The sequence below is a fragment of the Hylaeus volcanicus genome, chromosome 3 (genome assembly GCF_026283585.1).
Source record: "Hylaeus volcanicus isolate JK05 chromosome 3, UHH_iyHylVolc1.0_haploid, whole genome shotgun sequence".
In the NCBI taxonomy this organism is placed as follows: domain Eukaryota; kingdom Metazoa; phylum Arthropoda; class Insecta; order Hymenoptera; family Colletidae; genus Hylaeus; species Hylaeus volcanicus.
Window position 1 is genome coordinate 5,523,979 of NC_071978.1, and position 23,388 is coordinate 5,547,366.

The following is a 23,388-nucleotide window of genomic DNA, read 5'->3' on the forward strand; positions in this document are numbered from 1 at the left end:
TGAATTCATCCATTCATTCATTTTCTCCATAGTTCAGAGTATTAATCCTTAGAAGCCTATTTTTCCAAATTAAATTTAAAAAAATATCAATGTATTTATTATTTTGACAGCTGACGTTTATTTTGTTAATCTTTCGTTCATAAGAACATTGTACAATGGTAAGTTACATGAAGGTCACATTCATCAAAATCTCTGCGTTGAATATTTTCAAAACAGCTTATGGCAGCTGGGTGCCAAACTAAAGAGAAGCCAAACACGAGTTCGACAGCCAGGGCCCCGACCAATCGTAAATCAGGGGGCGCAACGTGACTACCATCGAACATTTCTCTGTTTTCCACCGAGTGTTCTCTCATCCTTCTTCTCCTCCATTCTTTCTCGCTTTCCTTTCCATTTACACAAACTTCGCCTTACTCGCGCCTCCATTTCGTCCGTGATCCCTTGCTACAGCTTCAACGAATTTCATACATCCAATCTCGGGCTGACCGCACCCTTTCTCCGTGGAAAACTCCGTTGCTGGTTGGAAAAACTTGGAATTTATCTGGAGAACGAGAAAGATCTATATAACCTCGCGAAACTCTCGAGCAACATAAATCATCTCGCGACGTAACGAAATCTGGATTTAAAATAACGTGCCGATTATTATAGCGAATTATCAAACTTCGTTATCTAGCCTTGCATCATGCGAAACTAGGATCTCGTATAATTTTGGTTTAACAAAAATTCCAAAATTGTTCCATAGCCAACCTATCCGCCCAATTTACGTGACAATCGAATTCAAATAAAGCGTTACCGATAAGAACGAATTATCCACTTTTCCGTACGACGCAAATGGGTTAATTTGCCGATTTTTTATGATGTCATCCTTTTTGCAAATCGAAACGAGTTCCCAGCTACGGTTCCATCGGAATTATAGTGTTGGCATTGGGTTGATAGTACCCAACGCAGCGAGCAGCCGGTCAGTCGATAACAAAATTAATTATGGCTTGTGCATGAGAACACGTATTTAGTCTATAGACGTCCGTGATCGAGGTAATTACAGCCGAAATTCGGGACAGGGCTATATAAGCATGTAACACGAATGTAATAACCAAGGAGACAATGCTGGGTCTGGGTTAGGGGTGGGGGGTCAAGGGACGAGGGACGGAGGATGGGGGACAGACAATCGCGTAATTGTAGCACATTGATCCGTCGGAGAAGATGGCCTCGAGTGTGTAGGCGTCCACACGGGGCCCGGTCAAACCTCGTCCTAGACACGATTGATCGGCCGCGATCAGATTATGGCAATTAATGGCTCGAGTGCTATGGATCGGCCAGCCTGTAAATTAGTTCCGGTTCCGACACGGGGATCTCACGGAATTCAACTTATCGCCACAGGTACGCGAATGGCTCGCGAGTCCTGACCGGTGCCTCCATAATTCAGGAACATTCGATGGCGGGAAATGAGGAGGCGAGGGGGGCAATTGGTCCACTAGTAGACCATGCTGGATTTTACTTGCCTTTTTAACGATTTGTTTCTGATTTATTATTGATCATTTCAGGTTTGATCGTTGTGGAGCTTGTAGCTTATGGCTTGCGTGGATGTGAAATTAATTTGAATTTGAAAATAGTTGGGTGATTAGGAAAAATTAATTTTGATGTGAATGTAGTAATGAAGGCAATAAATTTTAAAGTTGAACCTATCAGACGTGTAAATTGATTTTAACTTGAACCTAGTAACTCCAGGTTTTTTTAAAAGCGAGTATTCTTCTTAATTTATAGAGACTCCTACAGAAGAGGAATTTCTCTTGATTGCCTGCTACCTCCGTATTATTTAATGGTTTTGAAACTGAGAAAATCGAACACGAGAATTAGCGGACATTTCGTATCGCTATGTAACAGATATTTCACGTCGACGAAAAGTGGAACAAGCGCAACAGCTTCGAAAGTAATCAAAAAAGCAATTATCTATGGATAACTACTTACATTTCTTACTTTATCCCTATCGATAATTGTTTTCCACGGCGAGTATCATCGGCCGAGATGTATTAGATACGAAGTACGGAAAATAATGTCAGAAAGTGACGCTTCTGCGTTTTCCACAAGAAATAACTATCGCGTTACTAATGCGATATTGTAACGATAACAATTTTCCACAATTAAAGAAAGAAAAAATTAAAGGAAGTAATTTAGCTTGGTTAGCTGTTAATAAATATTAAAATAAATTTTCTATCGCATAGTAGTCACCATCGAGCAAAAAGAAAAATTCACTATTATTATCAAATTACGACCTATGACGGTTCGTTAGATGCTGGTGCTCTTGTTCCACGTGTTTGACCGCTTCTATAGTGATTCCGTAGTTTCAAACGCTATTGTCGCGATAGAATAATAGGTTAAGTGTGTACTACTCACAACGTCGATGAGCTGGGAGAGGCGTAGTCCCATTTTGACAGTGAGGCGATCGCTGTTGTTGCCAACAGGGCGGATGAGGCGGTTGTAGTTCGACAGCAGGTCGTCGTAGAGACGCTTCGCTTCCGGATTGGCCGAGGCGCCCGGAAACGGGGCAACAAGACAGGAAATGGCCGTCGCCATCGCCAGCAATCCGCCCAGCCTAGACCACCATCGCCACCAGCCTTTCCCACCGTCGTTCGACCAAGCATCCCTAAGCATCGTACGCCTTGTCCACCCCTGAAATCATATATTTTATCGGTTAGACCCCTTGCGTCAAGATACCAGTAAATTACAAGTCAAAAACCTCCGAGAGAATTCTCAGAATAGTGCACGTGTCGCTAGTTACAGAGCCATTCCACTTGAATCAACGTGCGTCTGACCATAAACGATCCGATGTCACTGGCGTGCTCTGTCTTCCCCTTCCGCTCCGATCGGGTCGTCAATAAAACCGCTGGGATTGCTTCTTTACGACTTGAAGAATTATTTTATCGATGATAAATTGCTAGTGACGTACAGATTCAATAAAGAGAAAGATTTCGTTCGGAGCAACCATCGATTTAAAAATAAATTTTAAACATTTCCGTATCGTTTGCGTCATCCGCGGCAAAACGATAAACAACAAAACAATCTAAATAGATCAAAACGTATCCAAATCGAAGTTTTCCCTTTACCAAAGTTTAGAAGAAAATAATACAGGCTCGAAACGTTTAAGATACATTTACAATCCTTTATTCTGCACGAAGTACTTCATCCGCTTAATATACGGAACACAAATAAAGTTTACAAGATATGCGTTCGGTTTCATCGTGGAGACGTCGTGAATATATAAATAACCAAATAATATCTCTTCGCGGAGATAAAATGGAGTCCGCGCTACAGAGGGTTCAAGATCAAAGGGTGCTCTAAACTATCGAGTGGCGGGTGTATGTGTGACGTCGATAGCGAACGTGTTAAGTACTTCCCTGGAGAGGGAGGGAGGGCGGGGGGGGGGAGGGGGGACATCACACAGAGCACGACTTTACGAGACACCCGTTACGTGCACTGAAGACACGTGCTTGTCGGTATCTCATAATGCTTTGACGTCAACTTTTCAAGCGAATCACGGTACATAGTAAGGCGTAAGTTGGTTGCCAGACGAAGTCATTTACTAGCCGCGGAGAAGAGCGTAACCGGCCATAAAGGAGGGCTTGAACGGCATTGTTGTGTCCCTGAAAGGAAGGTGGGGAACGGGGGGGAGGGAACCTCTTGAGGAACTTTTATCGCTTCGTCGCTGACCTACCTGCGGCCATTATCAGTCTACCTATACGCCTGGAAGAGCTACTTTCCGGCATTACCAGGGATATAACCAGTTCGTTGGTTCACTATTTACAGACTTCGGCAAACTAATCACTATTGAAATTGGAGATATCTTTTACTTAATTACTGGGATCGATTGTTTGTTCGCCATAGAACTAATTTAATTTTTAAAACGTGGATCTTAGAGTCTCGTGTTGCCTAATATGCAAGGACGAAAATTTCATTTACGGAATTTATGTTCGGAATACGAGATAACGTGTTTAGAAACTTTTTTTACTGGTATAAAATAATCCACCAGAATCACGAATAATTAAAATATCTCTTTTATAAACTCCTTTGGAAGTCACCGTACGCAATAGTTACTCAATGGACCACAAGAAATTCTACTATATCATGTAAAGGTAAATATTCCAGTCGTTTCGAGAGAGTATGGAATAATTAAAACGTCTGCCAATCTCGCAACGAACAACGAATCGAAAACAACCGCGTCGGTTTCATTTCGGTCGCTTCTCTTTCGAGTCTACGGTTAATCGACGAATTACACGAAAAGGTTTTATTCATTCTTCGTAAGCAAAATGATATTTATGTTATCTCCCTGGCAGAGTGTGGAAAATAAATATGCCTGGAACACGGACGGATTTCATTCACGTTGGTCCACGTAAAATTACAATCGGACGTCGTTGAAATTACATACGAAGTCCGTTCGCTCGTATTTGCAATTTAACGTACAGGCTATCGATCCGCTGGTTGAAAATTTCGCCGCGACGCGTCATTGTGTATCCACTAATGTACGAAATTATATGTGTTTGTCCATTTTATTCGACCAAGTTTCCACTCCGTTATCGATAACTGTGCAAACTCGTTGCGCGTCCTACGTACAAACTCCATCGAAATTCACTGCCGCGATAACGTGTATCCGCGAGCATAATCGCTGCTTTCGCCAAAACCGCGAAATGTATACTTATTTAAACTTTTAGTCTCGCGATCAGAGTTGGTTCGAGTGAGCCTACTTTGGGTGAAGTTGCGATGCCTATTAGTACAATGTTGAATCTTTAGAAGATATACTACAATACCGAGCAGTGACACAATGTAATGATTAAAACAAGCTATATATATTTCTTTGAATACAAAAATAGAAAGTAAATGAGAGAAAAAGCAATTATATAAAAGAAAATGAGTAATCGAAGTCCAAAATGTTAAAAAATTAGAACTTAGAAATTGTCGCAGGTTACAGTGACGTATCTCGATATCGAAACGTTGATCAGTTGAAATTCATTTGACTCTGTACCTGTGTATTACACGAATGCCGAATTTCTAACTCAAATACGGCCTTTGATTATTGAACACGAAATGGCGTGACACGTAGTCGAAATGTGCATGCGGATCCTAAATTTACAAAACCGTGCGTCGCGTTTGATCGCCGACTGTGACTATAACGCTTCTGTTTTAACACGCATGTTGACGTCACATATTAACGTTTCCGTACGTTTGACTAATACGCGGAAATGCATCGATTTATTGATTTTCCCCTCGGTCAAATACATTTTGCGTAGCTGCGACGTGGCATTCGCCGTGACCCAACCCCTTTACACCCTCCTCAGCCAGCAAATCACGTCTGAAATACTTAGACATAGTCTTAGACATTAACTTGTCGGTTAAAAAATGTAGAATATAATTTATTTGATGGGGGAGGATCGAAAAGAAAAGGGGTCGAGAACGATGGAAATATTTAATGGGTCTTTTGAAGCATTTTACGTACCGATTACTGAAGCAACAAGTATGCGCGATAAAGGTACGAGGAGCACGAATTAAATTACAAATTTAATCAGTATTATTATTTGTATGCTAGGAGTTCTCAATTCTACTCGAATAATTATTAATACTCCACTGCTCATATTCCAGATATAAAATACAATAGCCCGATATTTTCGTGATTCGTCAAACGAACCAGTTGAAGAGTCGATAACTCCTTAAGCGAAAAAGTTTCATCGCCAACTGCCACTTTTTGTAGAGCGGTAGCCTGACGGACCGTTCTTTCGTATAAGCAAATGAAAAATGGCGTTGAGCCAAGATGGCCCAAGTCGACGAGAGATCTCGCGGGACCACTTATATGCACCGTGTCTGGTCCACCAACCGTAGATAAGGCGACCCTGTGGTCATTATCAACTCACTCGCAACCCTCCCCCGCCGCCACCCTCAGCTTCCAACTCCTCTGGGCAGCGAGTTAATTACTCCGGAATTCCGTACGTCTCTGGATTTCCCACGAATCCCTTCCGTTTCATTTTCTTCTTAGGAAGACCTTTCCCTTGTATCGAAAATCCTAACTAGACGTCAATGCTCTTTACCCTTTCAGCGAAGAACGAAGGAATTTACTAACTCGTTCCATCGCGTAGTTCTTTCAGCACTTCGCTCGGCCATAGGAAGCCGAGCTGATTTATTGTTTAACGAGCAATCTGTTCCGCGAACGCTTCCAAGACCAAAGTAAACGTTACAGAGGGGGAAAAATGGACGGGGTGAGATGCTCTCCATTGGATGATCGACTTGGTTAAACGATACAGGGTGCACTCGATCGGGCAGTTTGTCTAGCGATAGCCAATCGCGGTTGGAGAAAGTGGATATAACGGAACCAATAATGAGCCGTGACCAGCGGCTGTGATCCATCAATCTGCATCAGTCGGCTCAAACGACCCCTAGCAACGCATCGGGGGCAGCAAACAATTAGAACAGCTCTAATGCCCATACCCCTGCTTACAAGGGAACACTTGCAAACTGTCGGGCTCCAAGTTCGATCAAACTTTCCGCAAACTCTGTTCGGATCGATGTAAGAACTGTGCTGTGTTTGCTTGCTGCTACTTTCGACTTTAACAGATAGGAAGACTTGAAGGTATTAAATATTTTCCTTTCGTTGTTTTCCTTCGTAATGGACAAGTTTTTATTAATTATTCTTGCATTCATAAAGGTCTCTGATTAGACTAAATTTATTTATCCTTTACTTTTTAATTGTAATCGTTATTCTTTATACTATTCTAGTAAACTGTAACATTACTCTAGGGCCACCTTCACAATTCGTACAATTTTATGAGTGATACTATGCAGGATCTGCCAATTTAATATTTTTGCTTTCCATTATGATTTGATCAAATCCATACAAACTGTCTAAAATACTTTTAAATTAAATCACAGGACACATACTCCAAAATATCTGAATAAATTATGTCACGACGAACATTTGGGGAAACCTGGGTACCAGTAATAAAAATTTCCTCGAAAGAGGAGTTACGGCGCAATGGAACTCTGCCAGATGAGGGAAACGAAGGAAACCGTCTGGAAGTTTGTCCACGACTCGCGAAAGTCCTGTCTACGATGGAGTGTTCTGTTCTACGTGCACGTCGATTGTAGCCTCGACTTTTATGCACGAGCCAGTTGTAACGATCAGCGATTCATAAAAGTTCCGAGGAACGGTAGAACGCGGAATACAGATCGCTATATTGCGTCGGATGGAACGATCGATAAACAGAAAAAGCTGGGAACGTTGTTGCAGAATTTTCCCGGTATTCATTTGGAACCTATCGAATTTGCCCGCTTTTCAAAACTTTTCTCCAATCGTATGAATCCTTGCAAAATATCAGCGAGGGATATACATTCGGATTATTTTGGAGAAATGTTTTCTGTATATACAGCGTGACCCGCGTAAAGTGTTATTATAAATATAATACTAATACATATATATATACACACACATTCATTCACACAGATTACTCCTGGAATATACAGCAAGACAAAGGTTAACATACATACAGAATTGTTTAAAGAATTGAAGAGGATGAATGCTTGCCTTATAAAAGAGCAGGATAATAAATTTTGCGACTCTTCTGATGAATCACCCATACATGTAAGTAAAATAGAGGCCAGCGTGCACACATGCACACTTCCATACGCACAGAATTTAGTAACACGGTCACTGAGTAATTCGTCACAGTTCGCCAAGTTCCTCGTGCGAAAGTTTCGTCGCGCGCCTCGATTGTCCGCCAACTAATTTCGGCTGTAATTCGCTCTGGGAATGCAGGAATGCGGATCGGCCTCCACGCTTTTGGGAAAAAGGAAGAAAAATTAGGTGCGTGAAGCAAACATTTTCCATTCCAATCTGCTCCTATTTTAGACAATTTTGTATCCATAATCTCCTCTTGATCAAGTAATAACTCACAACACGAAACAAACATTAAATTCATAATATTATTCAAAGCGGAGGCAACATTCTAACGTTTAAATACCTTCATCGAACATCGTCCAACGAAACACCTAAACACAGGGAGATGAACTTCTACCACTTGCACAACGAACCCCTCAATTATGGTATAATTTTGTTCGCAATGCAATTTGCGTTGGACGTGGAACAACGAAATAAATTTTGGGGGGTGGAACAACTTCGCCATCGACCTGGACTCGTGTAGTCCTCGACGTGTCGAAAACCGGAAGTCACCAGCTGAACGCGAACTCCAAGCGAGCGTGGAGTAATAGCTGGGAACCGCTCGCCCCGTCCTCTTTATTAAATTTATGGAAACTTCGCGTGCATTTATCGAAAGGGTCGGCGTGAATGCGCGTCGTCGTCGTACGGTGTCCTGATGCAACTCGAGCGTCGCAACTGGGCTAATCGAATCACGACCCGCGTACAGCCGCTAACTAAGCTTTTCTGTGCGCGCTCGGGTGGTGCATTAATTGGACCGAGTTTCTATTTCGTTTGGTAGCCGTGTTTGTCAGTCGTCAAAGGGTCGGAAGAAAACCTCTGGCGAATGTATAAAAGGCGAAAAAAAAGGGACGGCTTTTTTTCGCGGATGGAAAAGATGGTATTTAAAAGGACCTTTTTGAAATTCGCGAGCTTTTCCTTTGATTGAACGTCTACAGTTCTCGGGAGAAATGATGGAAGAAGTAGTTCTGAACGAAGAAAATTGGTGTGGTTGGGAAATTATACCGAAATCTCTGGTGCTCCTGCGTTATCAGACTTGGAATATTTTTTGGGTAGATAATTAACACCGTCAGTGCCAGACATACTCGTGAAAACATTTACAAAGCTACAATTATGTTTTTATACAATTTGGAACTGTATGATTTAATATTTGCAGCAGAATTAGTTGTACAACTCGATAAAAATACATGAATTCTATCCAGACTTGTTTTCTTTAATACCTGGCCTTCAGAATTAATTTTTTTTAGTGAAAATCCCTGTCACTCATACATGGCTGACGTGGCGGTCAACGTGTCAAAGAAACTATTATATTTTATAATCATTATAGTACGAGGAGACTTTATTAAAATCTATGTTAAATCAGCAAGTGTTGTATCGAAAATATTTACCCTAATAGTTTCCAGTGAAAGATAAGGAACGGAAAGTTTCCATCAAAAACGGGATGCGGTAAGCAGTAAAACATCGAAACGAGCTCTAATTGGTACGGTCAAAGACTCGACGAAAAGAACTGGTCGATTGTCGGCTCTGAACGCCGCCAGCGTCGAACGCCAAAGGGCATCCGGGGCAAACAGGAGCACACAGGGGCGAACAAACGTTCCCCTGACCGCACGACATCCTCTCGATGTCGCGATCCCCATCCAGGGTAATTAAAAGGACACCAAACAATGGGGAGAGCAACGGTTGGCTAAAGGCGTCAGACAGAGGGATCGAGGTATAAGCTAAAAGCACCAGGGGACATCTATGAAGCTTCTTTACTCACAAAAACCACTACATTTCCTTTGTTTGCTGTCGAACTACCACTAGAAATTGGTAAATTAGTTTCTCACCATTTTCTTTGCTTCTTTACTGTGGTTTATACTGTATCAAATTATGATGGAGAGCTATAACCTTCCATTACGTTTACCTATACTATATAATCCAATTTTTGTGTTTGTTCTATTTTTCGAACCAAATGTAAACATCACATTTTGGTCCGAGGCTGTTGGAATTTAAATCGTAGCTTAAGGGGTTACAAAATTGACAGGAACTTTCTGGACAACCGAATATACTACTTTAAATAATATCAATTATTTAGGAATTTTTGCCATGTAATAAATGAATACTCAGGAAAGAGGGACTGTTACAAATAGGAGCCAACAGTGATCCTGTACGTTCTCATATTCGGCAATTCCGAAGTTTGAATTCGAAATGTATGATGTGAAAGCGTCATGTATATTACAAACGGCACAAGAAAAGTGCTCGACGACAAAGGGTGAGGAACAGCGAACAGAGAGTCGGTCATCCGCCGTTGCAATTAGTTTAAACGACCCGACAATAAAATCAATGTACCCCCGTCGGTGTTTGTCCGTTTTGTAACCTCCGCGTGTATACTTTTTCGTCGACGAGACTGAGCTTAATTGAGAGCACCGGCTAGATTTACGGGGGCGGATCTCCCCCGAGCTTTGCAGGTTATGGATCGTGTACCGTGTGACGCGTGACAACGTAGGTGGATTGGAGATTGCAAGGACTAAAACGGCGGATCTGCGAGTCGGTCCGTGTGTGTATATTTCCGCGTGTCTGTCAGAGCGGAGGAGGGAGTCGATCGGGAAAAAATCAATTGTCTCCTGCATCCATCTCTCGCGAATCTTTGGGAGCGCGGCTTTTCAGATAAATCGATCGAGGATGAATTGCCGTAGCCGGCCGTACATCCTGTCTCCGTTCGTAGGAGGAACGTCGGCCAGGCTCGTTCACGATCGATGATACTTCCTCCTGCAGACGCGGGGAGCGACGAAAGCGTCGAAGATTCCAGCTCGAAATTACACAGGGAAAAATACGACCGGACAACCCGCCTGACGGCAGCGTCGCGAATTAATCGACGGCCAAAGAGGAACGTCCGCGCCGAGAACGGAAATAGTCGCCGTTCCATTTTCGCCCCGGTGCATCCGAATCGCGTAAGATATCGATAGAATTGATGGGGGTATTGGCATACGAGGGCGAAGCACGAGTTCGTCGTCTTAGAACGTATAACTGCGTCCTCTTGAATAGAGGCCATTTTTGGAGGAGAGGGATTTTTGAGGTGAAAAGTTTCGTCATTGAATGTTTACACTTTCTGGAATTTTTAATATGAAAACTACGTACTTTAAGAAGTTCAAATTCAAATATACGAAAACACACACCTCGCCGAGTACGTCATAAAATTCACACTAAAAGAATATTCGTGTGTTCAAATAAAAACTTGAAAATTATAACATGCCCTCCCTCGAGCCCCGAAACGTCCTCCTCGCGGAGCTGGAAGTCCGAGGAAGAGCCAATTGGGATCTCGAATCGGTGACGTGGCGAGGACAACGACCGATTCACTCGAAAGGAATGACAAACGTCGGCCATCATGGGTTATAATTATTCAAACGGCGCGGCTGTTGGTGAACGCGGACATTTCCCTGGCGACACGGGCGCGAGTCGGCGCTGACCAGCCAGAAACGGGGCTTTGCGTTTCACAAATTGCGCTCGTGGCGGTGAACTATTTAGCCCGAATGAGAAACTAACTATCCGTGTAACCGCTGTATCGCGACAATGAACACGGTCAATGTTTCATCGCGTAATACTTTATACCGAACGCCGCGGTTACGACGACAGCATTTTTAATTCAATTCTATGCGAAATACAATAGTTTCTCTGTCGGTGGAAGTATGAAAGAAACAAGGAAGTATGCTTGTCGATGAGAAGGATCTTAATTTCAGCCATCAGGAGTTGATGATATGTGATAGGGTTCCTTTCCAGTTTGATCTATCCGTTTAATATATATGTAATAACTTGCAACTCGAAAATTGATTTAAACATTTTCAGAGTCTCGAATATCCCCGATCATCGTTTCATCGTGTTTCAGTCTCGCCACTGGCGAATTCAGGGGTGAAGTTTGATCGATTGAAAGGTGTCTGTCGAAGATGTGTCGAATACGGGGCGATGGAGGTCGGTTCCGTTGCCATTTCGCAGCCCCTCGTCTCGAGCTAAAAACCTGGACGGCTGAAGAGCAGGTGAATCGTTGAAAACGGCATTCGCGTGTCAAGTGCGGGATAATTCAATAATAGCCGACGCACGAGATGGCTGACAGAATGGCCGAGGGGGTAGAGAGCGGGGCATTCAAATGCAAACCTGGAGAGAATGGCCGCGGGTCGAACGAAGAACACAATGGAAAGCAATCCCGGGGTGATCTACGAGAACTCGGCGCCCGGTGACGATCTCGATCCATATGGATAAACTAATTCAAGACACCGCTTTATACGTCGTACATCGGCATCACAATAGGGAAGGCTTCTGGGGGAACGCGTCGATTCAATGGGGAAACGTCACGACGGTGTCGCTGCCACCGGAAACCGAGACCTCCGCTTTCGAGGACGTGCTGTAACTCGAAACAACCTCGATATCGCTTCGAGAGCGTTCACTCTTCGAGGGACGAGCACCAATTCGACAGATTTCCAAGTTTCGAAAGTGACCAACGAGTCTGAATTGTGCAAACATCGCCAAACGTGAGGATCTGAAAGGCATTGGATCGTGGTGTCAATTGTTTATCGAACAGTGTAAGCCGGAAGTATCGAAAATTTAACGACCTTAATATCGTCTTTTAAATCGTTGATTGCGATTTAACGTGGAGCACCGGTTTGGGGAATGTCAGAATAAAAATACGACCAAACAGGTGTTCCGTACGTTACGGTATCGGGGTTTCCAACAAATTGCATTATTCGTTCGATCAAGTATCGAACACATCCGGTCTCGACGCGAGCCCGAAGCGCGTTCATTGCTTTCTGTCCGTCGCTGTCGAGCACAGAATCATTGACCGATATTTGTAGCAGTGCCTAACAAACTCAAGCGCATTCAATTAACCATAATCCTTCAGATTTCACGGCATTCAGTTTTTCTATTATTTTTGCTCCGAGCTATCTACATTTCACATTCAACAAAAGCCCATTATGTGGAATCGCGTGCGGCGCTTAACCCAGAAATTTGTATCCCTGAAGGGGAGCGAAACAATAACAGAATAAACGTTGAACCAATAAACGTAATAACGTTACGTATGCCGTTGACGTAATTGTCCCCTCCGTGACGATTTTTTTTTTCTTTAATCTCTGTGCATCATCCTTTCAATATCTCATTAGTAAACTGTATTTAATAAACGCGTCTCTTTCCTCTCTGATAAAGAAAAAAAAAATTGAATAAAATCTCAGGTCTCGCATCATCGACTAACCTACATTCATCGTCAAACTTCTTTTCCTGTGCTCGTTTTCTTTTCTGTAAATATGAATTCTCCCTAACTCATCATGGCGTGACAGAGCTTATTTTCACCAGTAATATTCATTCCACCTTCTTACTTTCATCCCCCCATCATTTTCCTATCGAAGTATCCACTTCTTTTTATTACTTTTCGCACGAGCTATCGCAATTTCAGCAAATGAGGACCCGAAGTCTAGATCGAGGGGAGAACGCGTCTCGAGAGCGCTCAAGCGTATGCTCGCAGGGCAACCGTGAAATTCGTCGAGATATAAAGGGCGCTGCAAGTGACTTCGGGCGATAGGAATCAAAATTCGGCGAGTCCTGGGGCGCGAAGCGGTCCTTTCGCCCATATGTATACGCGCCACCAACTGAAATATCGGCTTTGGAACTGACGCGCGGCATATATCCGCGGGAAAGATATTTCAACGGCTCTCAACGTATACGAGCTGGTATACCGCTGTTTCGAGACCGCGAATATGCTTCCAGAGGATTTCCACGGTTGCGAAATGTATGCCGGAAGTGTCATTTCCCGGCCGCGGAGAGACCTAGGAGTCTGTCTTTCCAGCGAAAGAGTAACACAATCTCGACTCTCGTTTTCCTACCAAGACACGCTTGCCTCGATTTCTTTCCCAGCCCCTTGGATTTGCAACTGTTCACTGTGTGGTTGTTTTATTACACAAACATTGGTGAATTCCATTCAATTTTATCCACGTGATAGAAGTTTTTTTTTAGCCGTGTGATATAAAACGATCATTCTGGATTTAAGTATCTAATAAAATACAGCCTCTTTACGCGAGGGTCATTCGCATATAAACCGAAATTTTTTACACAGTTTTGTTGAGGATACATGAAAATACAAATATATTGCCTTATTTTTCTACTTAGGTTCCTTCAACAGAAACACATTTTCTCCATCGGATAGGAAGCTTTCTGATCACATCAGTGAAAAATGGATTAATCTCGCGCTTGCATCGGACTACTGTCTTAGATCGGTCCAACCATTGGCAACAAACCTTAAGAAAAAGATCTGAAAACGAGAAACGTGTTTACGACCTTGCGGACGGAGAGCTTTCCTAATGAATTTTCCGGAGTATCGAGTTCTTCAAATAACGGGAGTCTGGCCGTCATCCCCCGTGGCTGGTCCATCGCCTCATTAACCCAATTAAGCAAAGAGAGGCTTAATGACACGCGGGTTCTTTCCCCTCCTCACCCCTCTCCCTCACTCCTACCAGCCCGCGGCACTCCCTTTTTTAATACGGCAAATTAGTGAGCGAACCTGAAAGAGTCCGTTGAACAGGCGGCCGTGATCGTACAAGAACGGGCTCGATCCAAAAGCCTCTGTTCTCTAACCTTTTCGCTCCTTTTCGGTAAAAATTCGTGTCGCTAAAAGCGGGTCCTCGTTAAGGAAACGGTGATTTAGGCAATTTATTGAAGAATTAACCGCGTGAAATTAGAATTGTCTCGAAAATGCGTGGTCTGGTTTGGGGGCTAATGTTGTCTCCACGTTATGGTTATCAATTTGTCCGTAAACAAAAATTTGTACTTAGTAGCTAAGTAAATATTATTAATCAGAACTGTTAACGCTCTCTGTACACTCTAAAATTAAGAAAGATAACTATTTGTTTGAGAATTCATTCATTGAAATTGCCGGCCAGGTGACAGGCTTGCAAAAAATAAAATTGCGGTACATTAAACAACAATTTAATCACGAAAGCACAGATGGTTGCAATTTTTTATAGTCTGTAGAAAGTGAGTATCAAAGAAATTGAGATTTGAGGTGTTCGTAGACAACACGTGGTAACTCCGCTAGAATTGTATTAATTTTAGCGGATTTGTGAGCTTGAGATAAGTATCGTTTATTGCGAGAAAATGATATTCGCTTGAGATTAGAATCGATCCTCGCTCCTAGTGGATCATGTGTGCGCGCTTCGCCGATGACCGAAGAGCCAAATTACGCCAAATGCGCAGATTGGCGACGAGCGCCGAATGATTGACACGTTAATTCTTCAATCACTTCGGTAGCGAGAACCGGTCAATAACCACGAGTGTGATAGTTGCATTCTTGAACATTATTACAAGTAACACCCTTGTACTTTTAGAATTTTCTGAAGTGGACCTAAGCTAATATTACGTAGAATCGCCTAACGCTTTACTCATATTTTTAAATATCTTAAAATTCTCAAAATGCTTAACTTTACATTACTACTATTAAATCTGTAAATGTCCCGAACATGAAACAAAAGTGTTTGTATCGAGACTCCCTCCTCGTTCCCATTTTTGTGCTAACGTTTGGCAATGAACTACAGCTCGTTGCAGTTTCTGAGAAGCGCCCTGTACAGCTGGTGGCTTCAGCATCCTCTTCTACGTAAATGAGGAGGCCGTCCAAGAAAAAGCGGTTCTTTTCGCGCGATGAAAGGAGTAACGGTCCCAACGGGACACAGCGCGAACAGAATTTAATTGAAAGGCACTAGCGCGCAAAATAGTTGCATTAAGGGAGACTTTTTTAAACAGGCAGATGTAAAAGGTCGTTTTCTGTATGTGTCGCGAGTTTCTATGCCCGCAAGACGAAACGCAGGAACGCGTATGAAAAGTGTATCGAAGGAAAATGGGCCGAAAAAATGAAAGCGTTCCACGGAGCGAAACGCTCGGGAAAAGTGAGCGCTCGGCGCGATGAAAAGCATCTCAGACATCGAGGCTTAAATGCTTAAATGTTTAAACGACTTACAAATCACTGCAAGACTGGGGATAATTATTTCTTCGGGGCACGGCATCGCTGAAATCGCACAGACGCTTTTCACGCGTTTCAGAGGCTCGCAGTACGCGGTCGAAATTTAATCAAAGCTGGAATAAGAGTCGAAGGGTTTCGAATGGTCGAGGACTCCCATTCGAGCGGTGAGCTCCTCGTTTTGGTAATTGCAATCAAGATAAACGAGTAAATGGAGGATCGCGGAAAGCGTAGCCAGGAAGCATGACGAAATTGAGTTCAGTTCTCGCTCCTTAACCCTCGAATCCGTCGTTCTTAAGCTTTTTAAGCGCGCGGAGATAGGCAATATTTTATGAGCAGTTCAGGCACCAGTTGTGTTTGGTTCGCGAGCGTGTCTGACCAGGGCCTGGCAAATACTACTTACTGCCTGTTTTTGCAAAAGATACTCTAAAACGACAACGAATAATACGAACCCAATGCTGTTCCCACAGAGTACGAAAGCTCAACTATAAAATCTATATAACTGGAGCTACGACCAAAACAAACATGGTAAAAAATTACCGTACCCCTTCAAATGACCAGAAACAATCATTCAACGTTAAATCGAATTCGAAGAGAAACCTGTCCTCAAATGAGTTCGTTACACTGGCGTGGCTTCCAAAACGCAATCACCCGAAACACGATCAGCGTCAGGCCAGGAAAATCGCGTCGGCAAGTTATAATTCATTCAGGAGTTGCAAGCAATTTACGTTTCACGGTTGAGTCTTCCATGCAGCCGTCAACCGTGCCGAGCGGAAAACTGAAAATCGCATCACCAACCTCACCCCTCGCCCATCCCTGGAGCTCACATCCACGAATCGAGTTCCACGCATTACGGAAGCACCCGGTACATCTAATTGTTCCAAGTTCCGAAACTTCGTCGACGACCCGGTGTCCCATCCGGCGTCGAAATTCGAACGCCTCAGGATTAGTCGAGCGACTCGGCTCGAATCGAGCAGGGAAATATTTCACGGTGGAACGCACTTGTTGGAGATCTGCTCTCCCTGTTGGTCCACGGGTTAATCCTACGAGGATCTTCAACGGAGATCGCAGTGTATTTGCTGGAACGAGCGGAGGGGAAGGCCAGGGGACGGCCAGGCCTCGATCTACGGGATTAAAAGATTACGTGGGCTCGATATACGCCCTCCGAACCCCGCCGAGAATAAATCTTAGAACGGTTTGGCGATGGTCGTTCCGCAGACAGGCCGCAGCAACAATTAACAACTGGGCCGCTCTGGGTAGCACTTGATTGCCCGTCGAACTCCTCGCCAGATCGATACACACCGGCTGCCGTTTTTCACCGTTTTCCCATGCCAACGGACGAGCCTTAATGTGGGCTCAACCTATCGATAAATCCACGACGGTTGCCTCTACGTACTGGGTGTTTCGTCTTCGAAGTGTTTTTGTTTGTTTCCGTTGGGCCCACTGGCATGAGAACGTTCGTGTTCCGAACCCTTGTTCGAGTAGGAAAGGAACGATTATTGAAAAATTTTAATGTCGACATGGATCGAGGTACGTTGAATTATTTCTTGACGTTTTGTATTCATGATATAGCTGGTTTATTCTTTGATATTATTTGTCAGTTTTTGTTTTCCGTGTTCATGATTCGCAGGTGTCAATGTTTGGAATCGAACGATACATATTTTTATTATTTTCTACTTTGATTATTCCAACTTGTTTCGTTGTCACATACTTTCTGTTTGTATATTTGTCCCGTAATAAAAGAATTACCATCCATTTAAATAAACAAAACTCCGATGCTTCGCGTATTCTATTCTTGCAGGAAACATTCCTGTACGATTACCGAAGCAGAGGGAACACGTACCAGGTGATAAATCTCCACGGACCACCCCGTATGCGTGTACATGTATCTAAACGGGTGGGGAGTTGAGCTCGTCTCTTCTCGTTTTTTATTGGGCTTCAGCCGGTTGCCTCGGTCGGTCGAACTCTAATCACCAGAAAACGCTCTTACCGTTCGATCCTCGTGGAAAATCCCTTAGCCCGTTTCTCTTTCCATCGACTTGCTCTGGTGATTTTCAGAAACGGAACACCACGATAAATCCCCTACTCGGCGGAGTTCGTTTCGGAAGTTCCACCAGTCGAATTCAGTTGTACACCAGATATCCTGGACATTTCACGTATTCGAGTTCCCGGCGATAACAATTTAACCGCGATCGTCGATCATTTTCAGCATTTTCCAGACCACTATCAAGTTTCCAGAGTAAATTCTAGGGTAAGGGTATCGGTCACTTCGGTTTGGAGCTCCACTTCCACTGTTTCTCTCTACAAGCGTCTGTGTTTATTTCATTTTCGGCAAATTGGCAGGGTACATTGGAACATATTTATTATCAAATTGTTGTTCTTTTTATAATTGACAGTAATTATATATATTAAAAACTAAACGTGTACATATGTGGCCAAGGGTGCGAAGAGGTTAAGCTTGAGATACGGTTAAAAATTATGGCTCCAAATTTTTATGTTTAAGATTTTTTGTATCTACGATAGTTTAGGCATCGTCACTCTCTCTAACAGTTTAGCTGCCTCACCCTGTATACATATCTATTCTTTTATTGATTATTTAAACATCAATGAAATGTCCACTATATTTATCAACTGATCAATTAATTAAGAACTAACATTTTAAATGAATCTGGAAACTTATTTCTATTTAATCCAACTTTCCCTATTTGAAATATCAGCGATAATTTGAGATGGTTGAACAAATCACGAACGTTTCGCAGTGTTCTCTCTCGAGTATCTTTCCCAAATATATCTGTCAACGTACGCTGAGAAAACGAGGCGCGGGGAAAAACACTCGTCGACGGAGAGTAAAATTCGCGTGCACACGCAGTTTTACGTTTCACTGCCGGTAGATTACCTCGACGCTTGGATTTTTGTGTGTCGAGGATCAACGGCTCCTTCGTACCAATTTGCGGACAATACGGCTGCAAAATGCTCGAGTTAAATAACGAGGCGAATTACAGCTCGCCTAACAAACGTCGAGTTTTTAGTAATTACGCGCCAAAGAACAGACGTACCGATTTCCATCGAAGTGACCCGTGAAACTCGTTCGAAGAGAGGTACAATTGATAAGAAAACTCTCTAAACAAAGATTTCAGTTTAGGTACACTGTTCCTTTCCAATATTAAATTTTCTCATCAAACTCTCAAACACTTACGAGCAAAACGAAACATATAAAAGCAATCAAAAGCATCGTTACGAAGAACTGTACTAATGCGAAACAATGTAGTCAGACTATACCAAGAGGAATTTTAATTACGTTACACGTCAAGGAAGGTTCTTGTAAATATAAAACTAGTAGAATTATTCTGAAAATATTCAACTTCCGGCGTTACTCGCAAAAATACAATTCAATAGAGTAAATCTTCTGAATTGTAAAACAATTCTTTGTCTAAAAATATATACAACAAATCGTACAATCCCTATTTTAATCCACAAGGTAGTTTCAAACTATCCAAAACGTATTCCAATCACGTGCATTCAGTAACAAACATACGAATTTTAACAAAATCCACGCGGGAATATTTCTCCAATGTTCTCGTGCACTCTCGGTTCCCAATAACTCCCTTGAACTCCGTTGCACGAGAAACACGATCGCCGCGCATCGAAAACTCAGCGACTCTCGTCTCGAGTCGTCATCAAACTTCGTCCAACTTGGAAATAACTCAGAAACTGTAATAATTCAGATTTATCGCGAGCGGCAGTTCCTCGCGAATTAAAAACCAGAAACGAAGAGGAAGACGAAGAAAAGTTCGCCCTTCCCGTTGGCAAGTCCCCGTCGCGCGGAACGGGGGAGGAAACGAAACTTGGTTGCCGTCTTATTCGAGGCGTTCATTGTTAACGAAGCTCGGTGACGCGACGCCAGCAGGAATCGCGGGTCGCGTAATCGCGTTTTAGTGATTTACAATCACGGTGGCCGTCACTTCGGGCGGCAATAACGGCAGGCGTATTGAAATATTGCTCGTTAGCGACGAGACAGTGTAATATCGCGGAGCTATTACGGGCCGACTCGTCATTAGTCGACGATTCACGGGACCGATTTATTGGCACCGGCCGTGGCACGTCCATCGCGATATTTTCTCGGCTCCAGCCAACGAATGCACTACCCTCTGATGTCCAGACGTGAAAACGATTCTGTGCACCTGCGTCTCTCCAACTTTTCTGCCCCAATTTAAAAGTAATTTCGACTCGTTCCTGAGATTTACAACAAAGGCTGACTGGGACGTCTGAGCAATACAATCTATAATTGAACCAACGCGAAAATGACACGTTGTAAGAAATATGGATCGTGTTTGCGCATTCATCCAGTGTCCGGTCTATCGAGCACGTACCAAAAACGTCGATTCGAAGCTGATTTCACTGACGACAAAAAGCTGTTTGCGATAGCGACTAAAAACAATCACCGAAGAAATTGAATGGCAGCAATCATTCGAGCCAATGTGACAAGAGAATACGTTGGGTAAATCGCGAAGCCAGAAAAATGGTTTTAACTAGCGACACGATTGTCCTCCGCTCAGCGTGAAAGAGTTTTGATCGACCGTGAGGAATGTTTCAGCCGTTATGTTTATCGTCGAAACGAGCCACGGATATTAACCATTTTATGGCGTGTTGTGGTCGTATCGAGATTTCGATAATAAATTGAACTTAACCGGACAAATACGAGATCTGCTTCTCCTGGAACGACGAAACATCCCCATACAAACTGTATTTATTTTATCACGCTTGCATTTGATCAAATTATCTATGTTTCTAGGCAGTATGAGTAGTTCGTTGCAGTCAAGAAGCAAATAAATATGTAGATAACATTTGGACGCTGAAGAAAAAAGTGCTTTAGCGTAATTGAAATTAATTTTCCATAATGGTAGGTATTTTATATTACTGTTTTAAGCGTTAAACCCCCAATGTAACTGGTTAGAGAATAAATGTATTGCAATTACATTTCTTGTCCCTGTAAATATACTACATTTGCAATTCCAGGAATGATTCGCTGCCCACTTTCGCAAATTCTTGACTCCGAAACTTGACAACAGTGTCCCAACAGTGAAGCATGTACGACAAACATAGTTACAGTCCCAAAATTCTAGCACGATTAAATACGCGAGCGCATACGCCCACTGACGTAATTTGATTCGAAAGTTTAAACAACGGGTAATGTTTGTTAACACCGCATTAATATTAATTAAAGGATTAACATTAAAGCTAAATATTCATGACAGGGCTAATCTGTTTACTTTGTAAATGGGGCATACTCCGGCGAAAATAATGATTTCCTCGATTAGGATGCAAATTAATAGCCTCCCGGGGAAATCCTTGGCGCGGCCGTTTTCCAATGTTTCCGGTATCGCGTGTAACACCGCCGTGCAGGATTTTAATTAACGCTAGCGGACAGTTCGTTGATCCGTGCTTTATGACCCAGCCTGTGTTCGGTTTCCACCTAACAATACTTTATCAACGACGCGCTGTGCGAAACAATGCACACATGGTCGAGATGTTTCTGCAGAATAAAAAGGAATTAACGGGAACAGAGCAATTGTTTAGAAACGAAACTTGTGTTTTTTCGATGATTTATAGAAGAGAATTACAAAAAAATTTGGGTACTTAGGAATCGAATAGTGCGATGAAAATATTAGAAAATGAGTAAGCATAAGTCAATGAAATATTGTTGACTCGTTCTACTTGACTATATCTGACCAAAACCATCCCTTTCTACTTCGAAGATTTAGTCACCTTGAATATTAAAAGTATTCCACTAATGCAACAGCCTGTACACGCTTTTCAACGAAAAATAAATGTTCTTAAGTTTCTAATTACCGTGTTTAAAAAAAATGCACCGATATCCCCGACAATGGTGAAAACAACACGAACCAATTGAACATGCTGGTTTGGTTAGCACGGATGCACGTTGAATACCGATGCGCTCTCGTTGTTCCACGGATTTAGTTTTCCAGTTTTCTCCTAGCAGTTTGTCAAATTACGACGGGCCAGTCGCCGACAGCGAAACATCGATCTGGCCCCTTTCGTTTCCATTATTTTATCTCGCAACGAATCCGCCATTGATGCCTTGTTACATTGTTACATCCGCGCGTTAAACGCCTCGGCAGATAACGAAATCAACCAACGTGAAGAACGACACTCTGACGATTAAAAATTATTTAAACGACTAAAGATTATCACAACGATATTTAATTCGATTTTAAAAGAAATAATTTGAATTCTAATTAAAAGATATGTTGCAATTACTTTGCACGAAGCAACTACTGGGTTTATTGCTCGCTGTAGTCGTCCATGAAGAAACAGATAATTGTATCCCTTGTACCGGCTACAAAGAAAAAAATGGCAGAGTCGTTGCCTGGGAAATTGCGCGAAACTTTGGCTAAGGCGTTGGCAAAAAATATTCGGGTACATGCGTTGGTATTTCGGTTATTTAATTTAATTAAACTGGCCACCCGTGTTATTGGACATCGCAGCATCAACGTTTCATGGAACTTCGAAATTAAAATCGATCATAAAATAAAACTCCAGCTTGGTAACGAATGTGCCAATTTATCCTGACATCAAGCCGGTTCTGTATATTGCAGTAAAAGTAATTGATTTCCTGAAATAACAATGCCAAGCCAATACAATTGTAAACACCGATATTATTATTATTATTCTTGATCGGTATCCTGAAACTCTGAAAACCTCAATATTCCAAAGACCGACACAAAATTGTTCTGAATACACCACAGTCTAAGCTTTTACACATGCGACCTTATCGGTAGAAATGTGCAAGAATATGCAAAAATACAAAAATGAAATAGAAAGGATCATAATTATTTAATGGAACTGTTTAGGCCGTTTCTCAGTGAAACCAACGAACCAACTACCTCGCTTGACAAGAATAAAATTCCACGGGTATGTTTAAATAGTAATTTCATTCTCTTCCGCGGCGAACGCGCGTGAAAACGGATAAACAACCCCGGTTGCAAGCGTTGCCCCGTATTTACTCGCTGATAAGTGTCCAGGATGCTCACAGACAGCTACGTACGAACGCACACGGTCCCAACAATCCCTCTGTCTCTCATCCGTGTCAATTTACCTCCGCATGGATGCTGGAACAAGCGTGCGCGTGTAATATAAACCAGTGTTTCCCAACCTTCTTTATCTGGTGGCTCTTTCCTACAGTTTTTTTTTTTTTTTCATAAGTAGACCAAGTATATAAATGTATAGACCATTAGAGCATTGTTAAGACTGTAGGAGTCTACACAAAAAATAAGGCACGGGGATTCGAACCCACGATCCTCGGATCCACAGTCGACCGCTTTACCTACGCGAACAATCCCGTACCCTACGTTTCGTGTTCTTATTTGACTCCTTATTGTTGGGTATGGGAGGCGCAGACACTACACTCGGCCTTCCTGAATTGACATTCATTCGCCCTCGAATGTCTGTTTTCTCGGGTTTTGCGTCTCAACAATAGTGCGCGCCGCGCCCTCTTTCGCGAGTGTACTCCTCTCTCTCTTTCTCTCTTTCTCTCTCGACGCCTCACTGCTGCTGCCCGCTCCACCGTCAACACGACACCGTCCTTCGCGTGGCATTGTTGTTCATCGTCACTCATCGTCACTGGCCGGTCCTCTGCCGCTGTAACCCCCCATCCCGGACGAGCACCCATATGTAGGAGTCTAAACGAAAAATAAGGCACGGGGATTCGAAG

General features: G+C 42.8%; 1 protein-coding gene and 1 long non-coding RNA gene across 2 annotated transcripts in view; one reads left to right on the forward strand and one right to left on the reverse strand.

The window, feature by feature from the left end:
- The window catches only part of LOC128873907 (acetylcholine receptor subunit alpha-like 1), a 156,923-nt gene that overhangs the window by 89,463 nt on the left and 44,072 nt on the right, over positions 1-23,388 (reverse strand). Inside the window, exon 2 of the mRNA XM_054117914.1 lies at positions 2,389-2,664. Coding sequence (XP_053973889.1) covers positions 2,389-2,646 — 258 coding nt within the window. The 5' untranslated portion in view covers positions 2,647-2,664. The remainder of the gene's footprint in view (positions 1-2,388; positions 2,665-23,388) is intronic.
- On the forward strand, positions 5,690-8,834 carry LOC128873913 (uncharacterized). Its single transcript, XR_008456517.1, has 5 exons — positions 5,690-6,607; positions 6,907-7,274; positions 7,478-7,615; positions 7,703-7,837; positions 7,967-8,834. It is a non-coding gene; the product is annotated as an uncharacterized LOC128873913 (long non-coding RNA).